The sequence below is a fragment of the Lethenteron reissneri genome, chromosome 8 (assembly GCF_015708825.2).
Source record: "Lethenteron reissneri isolate LAM-NWPU_2019-01 chromosome 8, ASM1570882v1, whole genome shotgun sequence".
Classification (NCBI taxonomy): Eukaryota; Metazoa; Chordata; class Hyperoartia; order Petromyzontiformes; family Petromyzontidae; genus Lethenteron; species Lethenteron reissneri.
In genome coordinates, this window is record NC_083786.1 from 1337899 (window position 1) to 1355256 (window position 17358).

A 17358-nucleotide genomic window follows, 5' to 3' on the forward strand; every position below is an offset into this window, starting at 1 on the left:
TAAGCCACTGTTCTCGACCCTGTTCAGTTAAAGCTCAAGAGGGATGCAACCCGTAGAGCTGTGGTTCCACATTTAAGGAGTATTAGTTCTTGAAAATGCGGCAGCTGTAATCTTGTGGGTTTTTGTATTTATAGGAAACATTAACCTCTAAATGCTATCTCCCTGCTGGAGGTATAGGTTTGTAAATTTTACCAGCAAACTGAGATCCACAGACTTAACATAACATGACTAACGATGCGTGTCATAAGCCATGGATAAGGCACTGTATTGGGAGCCTACCTTGTGAATGGAGGTGAGTGGACTGCAGTGTGGCCGTGGGTGAGTGTCGAGGCTGCCCGGAGGTTTTAATGCTCAGCCGCTTGATGCATCAAACACTTACGAACGAGTCAGGGGTGGCGAGGATGGGAGGAGGCAAATGTGGTATCTCGGACATTCACTGAGAAGCTTCATCCCTCCTACCCGCCCCACCTCTCACAAGTACAGTTGATTCTCCTCCAACGCGTGTTTTCATAACAAGAATTGGCTATAACGCGATAAACGTATGAGGGAATACATTTTATATAACGCGGATGTGAATTGCACATAACGCGATCGAGTGGACAGAGCTACGTCGCGCAAGTAGTAATAAGCGGTTGTACAGCTGCCTCGGCGGAGCATCGCACACGGCAGTGGGATGCTGCTGGATGCTTCTAGATGCTACCCACGTGCCTCGGTCTTTGTTCAGCCTTCGTACGCATCTCTCGTGTTATCGCGGACTGTGCTTTACCCCTCTATATTATATATGATTTATTATCACGTGATGTTTCCATCATGTGATGTTCTTCTGGAACGCAACTACCGCGTTATAGGAGAGCAGACTTTCTCTGTAGTACGTTACTCTCTCTCGGGCACGCAAGGCAGGCATGTCCCGATGCTGGCACTAGAGGGCGCTATCAGTCTTGTTCTTTTACTCACTCAAGCAATGGTTTTGTTTGCACGAATGAACCTTCAAACTCTGCTGACGACGTAGTTTTTGCCTACGTAGCATTTGCAAGCCGGGGGTTATAATTCAAACATGCGAGCAGGCGCGAGGTAAAATGTGGCCCATGAACAAATTTATTTGAAGAAAAATGCCTGAAGTTTGACAGAGGTTGTATGTAGGTACGTTGAACTTTTGCACCGTACGTAGCCAACCACACTAATCGGAGGTGCGAGAAAATGTCAAAGTAGGTGTTCATTTCTAAGCCATACTGAAGACAAAATTGATCATGAAAGGTAAAGAGGAAGACCAAGAGGATCTGTGGCGTCAACAACCTCAAAGAATGGTCTCCAGAGCGTGATTGCCATTGAGTCGCATCATAACGGAGTCCGCGATGATGATGGTGATTCATCGCTGTCAACCCATACGGTTTATTCGTATCTTGTACAGGGAAATTGGATTTTCAGGTCCATACGGCATACAGCCGTTTCAATACGGGCAAAAATGTTTTTTGTCTATTTGTGTGTGTTTCTCTCTTGTGATGGGACTTTGTAGGATGAACGTTGAGATTTATAAGGGTACGGGGTGACCAATAAGGTCTGAATTGGTCTGTGATATGATAGACACTGTTAGGAGGTTGACAGATATGGTGATGAAGGAAGGTGTTGTTTGGAATGAGATGACTTGGGTTCTCAGATGCGAATCGTGTAACCGTCGTGTATTTGTGTGCACATGCAATGCCTTTTCAGATGTGGACTTAATAACTCCGTTGTGCTCTCAAGTGACATTTGAGGGACTGCTGGATGACATATTTGGAATAAAATGTGGTAAGTGCTAGAGAATAGAATTTGGTGTTTCAAGCATGCCATATGTGCAACCAGAATAAAGCTCAAAGCACATCTCAAAGGATCTGTTCCATAACTGCAGGACATGGGCATCCTAAGAAAAGGAGGCAAGTTTTGCTAAGAGAGAAAGAGGGAGTCGGGTCAGAGGAGAAAAGGGCGGTCTTGAATCTGGAGGCAGAGTATCAACAGCAAGAGCCCACTTGGGGGAAGGAATTCCAGACGAGCAGGAGGGGAAACAGTAACATCCTCCAGAGTGAGGGTTGACTTGGGGCTCCCATAGAAGGCTTTGGCTCCTGGAGGGGAAAATGTGTGGAGGGAAGAGAGGGGAGGAGTCGTGGAGAGTGTGTGGAGGGGGAGTAGAGTGAGAAGAGAGGGGAAGAGGTAGGCAGGGGTGAGTCCATGGGGGATGTTGAAAATAGTGCGATCTTGAAATGGATCCGGAATTAGATTGGGAGTCAGTGAAGGGATCGTCGGAGCATGGTGGGTGCTGCACTTGTGTTTTTGGGGTCTCGGCGAGAAGTCGTGCAGCAGCATTTGGGATCTAGGAAATGTTTTGCCTTCCTGAGGACACTTAATAGGTTTTTCAGAAAAACCACGAGACCCGTTTAAACCAATTATCACAAAACCTGGCACAGCCTACAAATACCATTGTGGTGAAAGGTTATGTTGCACCGCATAGCGCCGCGCTTGGAGTACGTGCACTGGCATTCCAGCTTTTGTTCGTGGCGCAACAGATGAGATGCCTGTCGAGTTGGAAATATAACAGCATCATCGTTCATGCAAATTGCATCTCACAATCGTCGAGGAATCCATAGACGAGCGGGAAGGCAGCAGCAGCAGCCAAGCGGTGAGCCGGCGCCGCCAGCAATTGCCCACGCTCTGCAGCAGTCCTCTGTGTATATGAAGAAGTTTTCAGCCACTTAACGAGTGTTTATACGTGTTTGTATGAAGAGCGGCGCTTCGAATCCGGCGACTCGAGTTTGATTCCTGATAACTCCAGTAACGATTATCTAAACTGGTCATGGGCCTCCCCTAGTTCGAATCAGTCTCAAATGAGTACCCGGTGCGGTGCGTCAACATCGCTACATGGGAGACAGAGATGGCCGGGCGTGGTGTTGGCCACCCACCCCCCTTGTATGGCGTGCCGGCCTTCATAAGTGCTCGCTAACAGCACTTGCCCCAGCAGTCTGTTAAGGCTGTACGGGTAATATTTGTCTTTGGGGCGCGGTAGTGCAATGGTTAGTGCGCTGCGCCACGAAGCCAGAGATCCGAGTTCAATTCCCGCTCACGGCCAACAGCAGTTACGTTTATCTAAACCTCCCCTGTTTCGACTCAAATGAGTACCTGGTGCAATGTGTAAACATCGCAATTGGGGAGACAAAGGCGGCCGGGCATGGTGCTGGTCACCCACCCCTTCGTGTGTCGTGCTGGTCTTCATAGGTGCTCGCTAACAGAACCTGCCCCAACAGTCTGTTAAGCTGATACGGAAGATTTTTGTCTTTGTGTCTTTGCTGTTTTGTGCCGTATGCTGGGAAAGGAAATGCCACTTTGTTATGGCTTAATGGCACAAAAAACAATTGGGTAAAATTTCTCATTGGGTCTAATGCACATTTATTTGAAAAGTGCCACACTTGTTTCAATGTTTGCAAGAAGAATATAATATTCTAGTTGCAATTGCACATATTCATACACATTTTGACTGCATTGTACTGTGTGCATACGTGTTAAAGAATGGTGTAGTTACTTCCTTACATATGCTGGAGTGTTTTCATTCTGCAGTTAGTAGGCTGATTGACGGCTTGATGAAGTACATTTAAAGCTATGTCCATTCTTACATTTTTGTTTTTAAAATATCATTTGGAATTTGTTCGAATTGGCACGGAGTTGTAATGCGGGTGGTGTATTTGTAGGCAGTGTTGAGTTTGGTCCAGAAGTCACTGGAACAGAAAAGAAATTGAAAATTCTCCTGAATTCTCAAGACAAGGTATGAACAAGCTACAATATGCACATTTACAATGATATACAACTGTATATACAACTACGCATACAACTACGCTTAAAACTAATACTTATAACTATATTTGCAACTATATATCTCACCACTTGTACAAATATGTAAAAAAACAATCACCGATGGAGAATATTCAATTCAGAATTATGGCATTTGCTTTTTTTAGGTTTAATGTTGTACAAACAACTTGCACGCATTTGATTGTAAGAAGCTCATGACATTATTGTATTTTCACATTGCAAGCTACCTTCTCTTGCCTTATTTTCCAAAAAGATACAGATTAGTATTGAAATCTTAACATTTATAATTCTAAATATTTGTACAGGTTTTCAGGGAAATTCGCAATCAACACTTTTCTAATGTGTTCGGATTGCTCAGCTCCAAAGCGAAAGTCCTTCAAACCAACTACGATGTAAGTTACAGCGGGGATGAATGTCCATGCACGTTTAATATTTTTTGTAAATTGTGGAAAGCTTTATCTTACTCAGAGCATTCAAATACAGAACTCTATGCTATGCGCAACGTCTGCACCGTCGCAGGACGTCCATTAAATAGACCCTAGCAGCTCATTTGGGCCCTCGCTGTTGAAGTAAATAAAATCTCATCTAAAAAAATTGCATTTCACTTTATCTTGGGGGATAGGACATCATTGCTCGAACATGTTCATGTAAAACATTTTAAAAAATGACATCATTGCTGCACTCAAGTGTCCCCAGACAGTATGAGAATCATTGATAAGATTTTAGGTTTTAAAACATGTTGCTTCAACCCTTCTCAATTATACATATTATTGTAATTGCACATTTTTAAACGTATGTAAGAGATAGTTGTTGTGATAGCGAGATAAGTCGAGACATATCTAAGTTTGTGCTCTCCAGTTGCCCTGGGTAGAAAGTGGTGGTGCAGTGTCCTTGCCAAGTCCTGGACAGCTAACTCAAAAACTCAATAAAGAAATATTCTTTTACAATATGTAAGGTGTATGCATATTCATATAAAATTTTCTCACGTGTGTTGACATTGAACGTGTTAATTTCCTACCCCGTTTAAACGTCAATTGAAAATGAGTGACGTAGAGGATGAGATCCACTTTTGCTCTTTCAGAAACGGCACGACATGAATATCCAGAACATGAAGGAGTTTGTGGCCAACGAACTGAGGGCCTTGAAACAGGAACATCGCTCTCTGAGTCTGTGTAAGCCGATGGCGATTTACGTTCAGCGCAGGCACCTGCAGAGTGTGCAACTTGCCCCTTTTGTAGGCTTGTGTTGACGGATCCCCGCTTTGTGAATTGACCGTCCGCTTGTTAATTCGCGTTTCCGCACAATTTGTGACTTTTCATCTTGGATGGATATTCCCTATTGGGCAGACTGGGGAGGTGACCAGTAGACTTCAGCCCCCCCCCAACCCCCACAACTAAAATCCTTTGTGTACAGGGAAGTAGAGGGTGCCCTGGTGGTGAGGTGTTATCTGTCTCGCCTGGTATACTGGAGGTCGTGGGGTTGATCCCATCCCTGATGCCTTTATATGTGGCGTTTGCATGTCTCCCTGTGGATGCGTGGATTTTTTTTCCAGATCCTCCGGTATTTCCCTCGTCATTTAGAATCAACGTGCATTTTCAAGTATTTGGCTAATATAAATTTCCACATGATAAGCCACTTTATTGAGTTATCATTTGTGGCGAGGTCACTTCTGAAAAAATAGCTTTTTAGCTCAGTTTAGTTTAGAAGAGTTAATTTCAATGGCAAAAAACATGCATCATTCACACAATACAATAACAATTAGATAGAGTTAGCAGCTACATACAACCGTATGTCACGACGCCATTCAGAACGGTCTATATGTTTATTTGGTAAAGGATATAAATTCTGTTGCATTGCCAAAATAAAGTGTTCCGTTAGATATGAATTTCGAGAATTGGAGTTTGATTGCTTTCTCCGTTAATCTTCTGTGTTTTGAAGATATCGGCAGCTGTGAAGCCATTATGAAAAGAAAGACAAAATCAGACTTCAAGGAACTGCTCAAGACTGAACATTGTACGTAACGTCTGTGGTGGTTCTTTAGATTACAATGGCTCGATCAGCTCATGAAGCCGATTGGGTGAATATTACATTTGTTTCGTAGATCTTAAGCAAGTGTGTCATTCTGTTTGGAGAAACGTTTGTGCAAACTCTTCTGAGGCTGCTGTTGAATTTTAATGAGGACACGCTCGCTGTTTATCTGAAAAGTGATCCACACAGGATGTGTATGCGTGTCACAAGAAGCAGTTGGTTGAAACTGATCCGAGTGACGCTGCACTTGCTGGGCGGTGGCGGCTGTGCACGTCTGTAATCCAGCAGTGGAGGCGAGGGTTGGTGGATCACACAAATGTTGGAGGAGACCGTAGCTTGGCTCGCCAGGTGAAGGCAATGAAGAAAAGTGCAGACTAATATCATCTGTCCCTCCTGAATAGGCTCGTGTGGCCCCGCCTCTCATGGGTGCGTTTTCGGCGTGCGATACAGTTTCCTCCCACACTTATGAGCGCTCTTTAATTATCTGAAAACATCCTAATATGAGGGTCACCCAGACAGTAATGCCTCACTTTGTTTTCCTCAGCCAAAATGTATTGAAGCAAAGTGAAATATACTCGTACCTAATGATCAGATTTATTGGTTACATGCGCATTACTCTTCCACATAGTATCCCTCCACCTCAATGGCTTTGCGCCATCAAGAAAAGAGTGCGTGCATTCCTCGCCAGTGGGGTATTACTTTCTGGGCGACCTCCTGTATATAGGTGATTGCTGAGCTGAGCTAATTGTTGGCAGCGCCAGCTAATTGTTGGCAGCGCCAGCTCATTGTTGGCAGCGCCAGCTCATGCGCTGGCTGCATTCCAGCTCGTCGTGTGGTTCCTCAAATATTCTGACATCCAATGTTTGCACGAATGACGATGATAGATTCAACCAAATATTAGATACAACTAAACATGAATATTGTTTATGTAACAAGCCATCCGTCATTCTGCCACCTTTCCGTGGGATGATCGTTGCTCTTGCGTAAAATTAGCAGCTGAAACGTTCTCCGTGATTCATTTGCATGTATTCCACCCTTTGTGGAACACATGGGAGCCGTGCCCGCATTCCGCATCGGTAGATTGGTCCACAGTGGATGGAGCTATATTTGAGGTTGGCACGGAGATCAAGGGAGCTTCAGAAATGTCCCTCGTAATTCATGATCTGCATTTCCGCACTTGGAAACATCCCGTGCGCACGATCTATTTATACGCCGTTTAAACGCTTGCTGCCGTGTATTCATTGGGTTGTAAAGTTGATTTTGTTCGTGGCAAAGCAGCATTGCAGTGAGTCAGAAGTAGAAACATTCTAAATTGATGGATATTTCCAGCTGTGACAATGGGATTTGAAACTTGGGACATTGACACAGGAAATGGAACAATATATCAGAAAAGGGTGCACGGAAGCATATGGAGACATGCTCAGAATGAACACTCGGAAACTGCATAGATCGGAGAATAAGCACAAATCTAAGACAATATATTGACCATGAGTGTATGTATGTACATATGTGGAACTTCTTTTGTACCGTACATAGCCAACCGTGTTAATTGGAGGTGCTGTATGTATGTTGAACTTATTTTCACAACGTACATAGCCAACCGTGTTAATTGGAGGTGCGGGAGGACAACTAAACGCACAAAAAAGTGAAGAAGAGTTAGTGGGCTTGGACAGGATATACGTGACGGCTAACGAGCAAAGCCGACGACAGTGATAGCCGAGTGAGAGAGCGCAGCACACGGGACAACGACCGCTGTGTGGGAAGTGAGGTGGACTGTGGCATTACAGGACCGTGAGGAATCGCGATAGTGGTGTGGCGGGGGGGGATCCAGGCAGCAGTGGATAAACAGTGGTTAGTGATGACAGTTAATGTGAGCAGGTAATCATTGACAATGCAGTGTTGTAATTTCTTTGTTGTGTGTGTGTATATCCGCGTGTGTTCAGCTCTTTTGGAAGGAATAGCTATCAGGGAGTGTGTCTCCTCTATCGAAGAGGCCATTAACAGACAGGTGAAACTTTCCGTTGACATAATTGCGAGTTCGTGCTCTGTGCCAATTTAATCGCAATCGGTAAATGTTTGTGCCTTATACGCAGGAGTTTCTGATATTTTTTCAAGTGAAAACACCAAACTCTTCCTGTTGTTATTTGATGCCACTCACTTAGTCTTGTTTAAAAATGAAATGAAACATTTGACTAATTATTTAATTAGCATTTAGGATATATTCATATTGAACGTATGAATGCAACAAAAACGTATAACCCAGAAGCAACTTGGTAGTATTTTTAAACTGAAATGTAGTGTTTCGCAGGTGATTTTTCTCTAACGACTCAAGTAGATGTTTACAAGCGAATGGGATTGTGCCATGTAGTCATAGTAATAATCTATACTATTTATTTATAGAACAGCTTTCATACCACAATGTTAAAAGAAGTTAAGATTACAGAAACTAATCTAAACTTTGTATTTTACCAGGTTAATCCCACTGAGCTATTTAGCTCTTTTTCAGAAGTGACCTGGCCACAAATGATGGCTCAACAAAGTGGCTTATCATTTATTAGAAAGTCAAATGCTGTAAAGCCACTCATAAAATAACAAAAATATCCAGCAAGGGAAAAATGAATTAAATGGTAAAATAATCATAAGATGCCAGAATAAAATCGGGAGGCTAAACTATAGAAATAGGGCTCAAGCCTTGATTTCACAGTAGCCGCCACTGTGTGGGCAAAACCTCTGAAGCGATCCGGCAGAGATCCACAGCCCGTAGTCTGAACACAAAATGCAACATCTCCTGTCCTGCTGAGCCCTGACCCAGAGAATGCAGAGTCGGGGTCATTGCTCTCAGCTGACCGACCTCCATGCACACTGAGGCTAATACGGAGACAGTCATAGTAGTGATAATGCAGTCCATAAAATGCACAATATTCACCAACATAAGGCAAAACCACCTTTTTTAAAAGGGGTGTGCATAAAACATCCCGTACACAACAGGGAATATATGTTGTGTTCATCATCTGTTAACACAGCGCATAGTACAACTCCCATCGCCCATCAAAATACCTAAACATAGCAAACAGAATACACATGCAATCTTACACACAGCATCTGACATCGGTGACGATAATCCTCCAACTGAAAGCACACCTGCACCGGATCTTAACGAATGACATTTTCTGGTGTTTTGGCAGAGTTCAATTTATTACTGTAAAAAAAACCAAGGAGAGTCGTGTGTTTGCCGACGTGATGGACGGTTGACCAACACCGCCTGCGCAACTTTGCGAGTGATCTCCAAGACACCACTTTGCGAGTGATCTCTAAGACACCACTGGGATGTCCCGCACAATAGACCCCATAAATACATTCTGACGACTCCATACTCAGCCGTGTCACGTGTCATGCCTCGCCTGGAAGGTGCGTGGTGGAACGTGTTGTTATTGATAAGCGGAGTGGAGAGTGATTAACAGGCCATTTTTAGTGTCTGGGCCCAATGTGACGTGATATGTCTCACATGATGTTCAGAATTAAGATCAGAACATTACAACAACAAACAATACAAAAACACTATAGGAGTCAAAAGTATAGGAAATGTAAGTCAATCACGAAAAAATATACAAATAAAACTAAACAATTTTTAGTTTACCAGGTAAAGCCCACTCGGCTACAAATAATAGCTCACGAAAACGCCTTATGGGGAAATATATAGCAGCCAAATAATCTAAATAATTTAAATGCATGTTTCTAAATGTTGAGATGCAGACGTATTTTCATGGTTACTAAGCTGCGTTATGCCTGACCCAGCGTGAGGGCAGTGGGTCACGCTGGGACTTGAATTGTGCCTGACCCAGCATGAAAGCAGTGGGACACGCTGACCATGAGCTGCGTTATGCCTGACCCAGCGTGAGGGCAGTGGGTCACGTGGGTGCATCTGTCTCTCTGCAGTCTCCCATTCTGGATGTCCTGCGGCTGCTGTGCCTCCTCTCCGTCACCGAAGGAGGTGCATTCCCTTCACAGACTTGCGCCCTCGCGTGGCAAAAACTTGACCCCTCGGGCTCAGTCGTGCTGCAGTATGACAGAGAATTGGTTGGAAAAAAAATACTCCACATTGTTGAGAAAATATGTGACAAGAGATCACATGAATATTTAATTCAAATGTCTGCCAAAGGCATTGCTTCACAGTACGCAACTGAAGAGATTAGTCCGCATCAGTTTTCTGCTGTAAGTTGCGTGCGTATGCGAGCATGATCCACGCAGGCTTGACAATGAGCTGTGCAGTCCTTGGAGCTCAAATGTGGCCTCGTGTTATTGGGCCCATGAAGCTGCTCACCAATATCGCATTCTGGAGCGTTTTAGATTTGCTGTGATGGTCTCGACTGCATGAGTCCCAGGTCCAAGCATCTTCCTTTACTGATGTTGCTTTCAACGTCACTGTGTTCACTTGAGTCACGGCTGCCTGGTGTGAAGTCTTATCTTCTCTGTCGCTTCTGCGATTCAGTTTACCCACACACCATGGAGGACCTCCCATGCGCAAGTGATATTTGGCCAATTTGGATCTGTCAGATGCCCCATGCTATACCACGTGTGTGGCACGTTCGTAGCTAGTAGATTAGAAGCATGAGAGACTCTACCCTTGCAATGTGGCAGCTTTAAACCACGACCATGCCGCTGTGGTGAGGCTTAAGATTTCGTACCTAATTCTTACATATGAATCCTATCGATCATGGGACCTTTTTTTGCCAGTATCCAAGTATGAAAAGTAAGCGTAGGTTTTACCCTTTCTGGCAATAAAACAGGTGTTAATATATTATTGGTTCTTTCGATAAAGTCACGTAGAAGGGAAATTATAAAATAAAAACAATAAAAGGTGTTAAGATGTTCAAACACCAAATACAAACCTTTTGCAAGAAATACAGTCTGCATTAATCACACGTACTTGTGGTGAACATGCAAACAAACATGCAAACAAACATGCTCTGATAATATTTGCATTGTCTTTGAAACTGATTTGACGACGCCAGAGACAGCCTTTTTTATGGCCTCGTCTCACCAGTGTGAAACCAGAGAACGGCAAAAGCGAACTGTTCAAAGAAGGCGGTCTGGTGTAGGCCAATCAGTTTAAAAAACAATGCATATATGTGTGTTGTTTGCAGGTTAATGCAGACTTGATTCCTTGCAAAATGTATTTATTTGGTGTTTAAACATCTTAACTCCTGTTTTTTTTTTACCAGAAAGGGTGAAACCTATTCTTATTTTTCATACTGCATCCTGTCTGTCTGCGAAATACATAAATGATTGTGATTCCATTGGCCATTAGGTTAGTGGGATTCTTGGATAAGGAGGAGGTGGCTAAGAGGATTTCCCATGGGGGGAGTGTGGGAGTGCGACAGGCATGGCCTCCTTGTCTGTTTACAGCCCTAATGGGGCAACAGACCACACTCGTGCTGCTAAGTCTATATGCTCGGCAACGTGTCGCTGTGTAGTCACGTTATTTTGTGTTAGAATTGCATAATATATAAAAAATATATTATTTCAGGACTCGTCGCCAATGATATGCGCTCCCTGAAAACGCAGTTCTTGCACGTAAGTCCCATCCACTCCATTCTTCACACATCTCGTTGACAAACGGGACACATTCGGTGCACTCAAAACACGTGTGCGTCGACAAACCTGGATAGATGTGTTTGTTCAGTAGAATATATCCGACTTAAACCTTGCAAACGTAAAATTGAGGTACGCCATGAACATGAAGATTGAGTCAAACGAAGACACTCGGCACCAGGGGTGAAGTGGAGCCCCAGTGCCACCAAAACCAGCGTCATCAGCCATGCTACGAGCAACCCCCACACACTCCGCCTAACAACGGAAGTTGGTGGCGTTGGGGGCTGAATTCATGTTCTTCCGTCAAAGCTGTGGGGTGGGCTCAGCTGAGCCGTTATGTAACGCAGATTGTTTTACACGAGTCCCATTTGTACCCACGATATTGTGCAGAAAAAAACCTCCAATGAGGGAGCGGGGGGGCTGGCGGAACTGTTCACGGCCGGTACATGAAGTGCGAGGGGAAACATCCCAGCCACTCTTATTCAGGCTGACGCCGAGGCGACTAGAAACTTCACAGGGGTCGCATGTGCAAGGAGGCGAGCACAACGTGACCTCACTTGCTCCGTTCAACCAACTTGCTTTTTAAAACTACATAGCCACAAATTACACCCTCAGCCCTTGCCTGGATTCTGGCACAGTGAATGGACGCCTACCTGGGCTGGGTCACGAGGCGACCCAGGATAAGGCGTAGCGAGAGGGTGTGGAGCAAAATGGGAAAGTGGGAGACGGATAAGGAGTAGTATAGGCAAAGTTTTGGGGGGGGCACGGCGGGTGGCAAAGCCCCCCCAAACTGGACACCTTCATTAATTTATTTTCAGTAGTTTACAATTAAGATAAAAAATTAATGACTTAAATGCACCCATGATTCCCAATGTTAGGGACAAAGAGAACCCCTACTGCACCAAACTCCGCCAAATGAGCGTCAGTGCCCATGGAGCCTCCTTTTAGTACATAAAGTGATGCCTCTATTAATAACCCTGGACCTCTACTTGTAACCATGGACCTGTACATACTTGTAACCATGGACCTTCAATGGGAGATTGAAGTATTCCTCCGTGTGCTACCTCGGATGTGGTGCAGAGCTACGGGACGGAGCAGCTGTTGACGCTGAACAACCTGAGGAAAGCGGGATTGCTCACAGAGCAGCAGACGCCCGAGACGGTCACAACCATGGAGAGCAAAGTGGGAAAACTTGTGTCGGATAAGGCCATGGGAAAAGCTGTTGGTAAGCAAAATAAATCTATTGTTACTCTACTGCCGTATTTAAGACAGATTGTGGTCGTCATCACTGTGAAGCTGCTCCACCACTCCTGTTCCTGCCCACCACTGTCATAAAAATGTGACATCAAATGTCACATTTATAAGACCGAAACAGGAGGATTTCTCCACAACTATGGCTGTCACCTGATGAGGCTGGTTGTAATTACTGACGAAACGTCGTACTCAAATTCTAAATGTGAGTTTGCTCTCCAACACGCTGGTGTGCTGAACTAGTAACTAATTGGCACTTTTTGTTTATGTAACAAACCTTAGTAATTGACGGTGTCAGGTCCGTGGCGGGCTTAACGACCCACGCAATCTAACCCAAACACCTCTATTATGGATTGTATTAGAATAGACCGGCAGATGTGGTCCATAAGTCTCTTGTTGTACCTATGTGACTTTACCGAAAAAACCTAACAATATCTCTTGTTGTACTTCGTCAGATCATTTTCTAGTGCAGGTGAGGCTGGACTTGGAGGTTTGCGTATTGAAGGGTAATGAGCTTTGGGGTTCATGACTGAGGCTTCTTGTTTTTTCCATCAACAGTCTTAGTTTTCACTGTCTTGTTTGTTTCATATTTGTCTCTTTTGTATCGCTTTGTCTAGTTACTCTGGTCATATAAAAACACTCTTGCAATTGATCAAATGTCATAAAATGGAATCCTCTTAAAAGTGCTGAAACTATCAGCTCATTGGGCCCTTCCTGCTGAAATAAATAAAAGCTATCCGTCTATCCAAAAAATCTAATTAGGGATTTCTTTGGAAAGTGAATTAAAATATATGTATCCAAATTGTATTGTTTTGGTAGTGCACGGACACATACGAACGGGCACACTGCTGCAATAGCTCTACACACATTCCCGTGATTTATATCACTACAAAAGTAAAGACCACCTGTATAACCTACACATGCTGTTGGGGCAAGCACTGTTCGCGAGCACCTGGATTTTTCTCCGGGTCCTCCAGTTTTTCCTTGCCACATTTAGAATCAACGTCACGTGTTTCGAGTATTTGGCTGCTTTACCTTTCCACGTGATAAGCAACTGTTGAGCTGTCATTTGCGGCCAAGTCGCTTCTGAAAAAAGAGCGATATAGCTCAATGGGCCTTACCTAGTCAAATAAAAATAGTTTAGTCTGTAGGTTAGCTTCTTATTATTTCGTATGGATTAACAGCAGATTAAAGATGTAATTTTAGATTTGTTATCCGCTAAATGGTTAGCTGTAAGTGGGACTTGAGAATCAGATTATTTATTATTTGGGTCTTTCGGTAAAGTCACGTAGATAGGTTCAAATTAATAAAAATAAAATAAACAAAAAACTACGACGTTTCAATCACAATCCAAGCGATCGTCATCCCCCCCCCCACCCCTCTTTTCCTCCTGATGACGATCGCTTATGTTGTGTTCGAAACGTCGTAGTTTGTTATTTTATTTGTATTCATTTGAACCTATCTACGTGACTTTACCGAAAGACCCAAAGAATATGAATTCCTACAGTCACGAAAGCTTTAAGTCAAGAATCAGAATCAGTATTTATACTGGAGGAATCCGATGAGCTATAAAGCTATTTTTCACAGATGTCCAGTCGGGACGGGTAATAACGGTAAAACCAAAAAATACAAAAACACGATCGGAATGCAAAGTACAATAAAGGTAAACAAATCACGTAAACACATACAAATGAAACTAACCATCCTCATCCTACTTGACAAAGCCCACCGAGGTATTAACTTATTTTTCAAAAGTGACCTGGCCATGAATGATAGCCCAACAAAGCGGCCAATCATTCGGACATTTATAGCAGCAAAATAATCAAAAGAGTCTAACTTGAACATGGGTGGCCAGGCTCGTAATGCGGTGCTCCAACCACTCGGGTCGATCCGCTCTCGGGAGTCGACTGCCGCCAGCCGTCTCCGGTGAGAGCTCGGCTTGGTCCGTGCCACCCCGAAGAAGCTCTCGCTCGCTTTTTCTCATCTTCGTTTTCCTACAAATGCACGAAATGGGAAAGCAAGCTCATTGTGACTGTCGCTGAATACAATTTCGAGGCGGCTGTTTTTAGGCTCGTTGTGTTTTTTTGCCTTCAGGAAAGCTTACTGATGCCTTCACTGCACTGCAGAGGAAAAGCCACTTCAGAGCATTGAGCAAGAAGCTGAACCTTGTAAGTCAGTCACCTGGTGAGGCAATGTGAAGATCATTGTTTTCTGCATACAACTCAGTTTCTTTTTTGCAGCTCCACGTGCTGGGAGCTTCTTCAGGAACTGATTCAGCTCCCAGCACATGGAGCTAAACGTCGGACTTCGTGCCAAGCAACACGCTGTACAAACTGAACAAAAAATTATTTTTGAGAGCTGTATTTCTCCATATTTGGTAAATGAAATGTAACACATCTGACCATTACGATCATCTCGGTTAGAGCAGCGATTGCATGGTATAGCATTTAGCAAGTTTCCTCTCTGGAATTATTTTACCTTTTTCAAGATTTAGGAGACGCACCACTACCTCATGTCCAGTACCACTACACCCGCAGTACTTTCTTTTTTATTTGCATGCAATTATTAATTCAACGTAGGATCCAAGAAAGCCTGACTGCCGATGAGACACTGTATGTCGAAACAGGTCCAGAGTTTTGCTTGTATTTTAATCAATGCTGCTGAAATGATGCACTCCCAAAAGACTGTGGGGCTGACGGGTTGTGTACTTGTATTTTTTATGTGGGTACACTGGCAGATGAAGGAGACGTATCAACTGCCAATTTAATTTGTTACACAACTGATGCCTATCTGTTTTGATTCACAAATAGATTTTTGGGTCAGGCAGCGAGAGTAAAATGTGTCATTCACCCTCCCTCCACCCGACACAGCCATTTGTCGCAATCATACCACTACATTGGCACATTTTCCCACGTGACATCTGAATGAATTGACTGTCGGGTGGAGGAGGGTAGACTACACACATTTTACTAGCGTGGTGATCTGACCCAAAAAAATCGATTGTCAATCACAATGGTCGCGAAAGCCCACCTGTTGTTAACTCCGCTCACGTTGTTGAACCACTGACGTGTGCAACGCAATGTTCGACGTTCAATTTAAAACGTTTAGAATTAATTTTGCGGGTACCTTTCACCGCTCGCGCATCAAGATTCCTGCTCCAGGAAAGGATTACGACCTGCACAACCCGCGGGACATGGCGTACGTGTTCAGCGGCGCGTACATGCCACTCAGCTGCCGCATCGTTGAGCAGGTGCGTGTCGCTCCAGAGCATCTCTTCCAGGGGCACCGATTGAAACCTCGTTTCTCCAGAACTGCTTTTTGTGTGTTTAGTTTGTTGTCCTTCCCCGCCCCTGCCCACCCGCACCTCCGATTAGCACGGTTGGCTACGTACGGTGCGAAAGAAGTTCAACGCACATACGTGGTGTTGCTCATTGCAACACGGACTCCCCATGAACGGCACGGGAATTGTTGGGATTCCACGTACCTATTCACGGTACAACGAGGGGTGGAGAGCGGTGGCACTGTACGGTGGTTCACGCCGTGAAGCCGGAGATCTTGGGGCAGTCCGCGCACCCGGCTGGTGTCAGTGGTGAACGAAATCGGAGCAGGCCGTGCGGCTGCTCCCCTTCACCACCCGGCACCGACCGGTGTGGTGAAGTGTGGCCAAGCGGTAAGCAGCCATGGCGACAGACATGCCATGGGAAAGAGGCCTTCATCCAGCAGTGGATTTACAAACAGTTGTTCATATTCATTTATTAAGTAAACAATTAATTAGTTAATACCTACATTTTAAGATGCATTTAGGTTATACGTTTTTCAAGTCCATCCACATAGTGGGATGTTTTGAATTTTTTTTTTTTACTTCAGTCAAAGCTTAAATTGAGCCATTATTTCTTGGTATTTTCTACTTTTAAGTGCAAATAAGAGTTTGTGCATAAAAAAGAAAAAAAATTCTTCAGTAGAAATATCATTTGGTATCAAGTTTATACACATCGCACCTTCCATTAGGACAATTGGCTACGTACGGTGCGAAATAGTTTAAACATACATGACGTAAAACCTTTTCTTAACAAGCAAAAATTTCGCCATCAATTTGGGCTCAAGAATAATTTGTATTTTTTTTTAACGGTGCTCCGTTTTCTGAGCAACGGAAATGTTTTAATTTGCATGACGACACGCCAGAGGCGCACGCGCAGACACTGCGAGCGCATGGTGGATTCCCTTTCCCCGTGGAAACACGACAGAGTGCGTGCCTACACGGCCAACGTTTCTTATGTAGGTTTCTGCACTCTCAATCGTCCCCTCGCATTCGATAACACTGCCCCTGACCACACGGTTTTTGGCGCTTGTGAAATGGAACGTTCGTAACAATGGAAGCCTGCTTAGACGAGATCTAATGGCATCGAGGTAAATCGGGGCCTAATTTCAGAACCGAGTGGCCAGGCTTGAATGAATGTATCGCTAAAGTTACCAGGATGGCTGTGTGTTTAAAATAAAGGCGAGCTGCATCTCTGCGCTTGGCATCTACAATGAATGACGTTCTGAAGAGACTGCACGAATGGTCCCAATATCCACGGTTGGAACTTGAGCCACTTTCAAAATAAACGCTGAACATTTTCTGAAAACGTAACGGAATCCTTCTCGTGACCCCCA

At 44.2% G+C, this 17358-nt stretch overlaps 2 protein-coding genes across 3 annotated transcripts in view; one reads left to right on the plus strand and one right to left on the minus strand.

Annotated features, from left to right (window-relative positions):
* The window catches only part of LOC133359663 (protein S100-A1-like), a 450535-nt gene that overhangs the window by 116580 nt on the left and 316597 nt on the right, over positions 1 to 17358 (minus strand). The gene's annotated exons all lie outside the window — the stretch shown is intronic.
* VPS33B (VPS33B late endosome and lysosome associated) overlaps positions 1 to 17358 on the plus strand; it is a 31995-nt gene that overhangs the window by 11583 nt on the left and 3054 nt on the right. For both annotated transcript variants that reach the window (XM_061578066.1, XM_061578072.1), the window contains exons 10-20: positions 1708 to 1785; positions 3714 to 3787; positions 4140 to 4226; positions 4916 to 5006; positions 5773 to 5847; positions 7806 to 7870; positions 9799 to 9853; positions 11390 to 11436; positions 12535 to 12679; positions 14800 to 14873; positions 15854 to 15955. In XM_061578066.1, coding sequence (XP_061434050.1) covers positions 1708 to 1785; positions 3714 to 3787; positions 4140 to 4226; positions 4916 to 5006; positions 5773 to 5847; positions 7806 to 7870; positions 9799 to 9853; positions 11390 to 11436; positions 12535 to 12679; positions 14800 to 14873; positions 15854 to 15955 — 893 coding nt within the window. The remainder of the gene's footprint in view (positions 1 to 1707; positions 1786 to 3713; positions 3788 to 4139; positions 4227 to 4915; positions 5007 to 5772; positions 5848 to 7805; positions 7871 to 9798; positions 9854 to 11389; positions 11437 to 12534; positions 12680 to 14799; positions 14874 to 15853; positions 15956 to 17358) is intronic.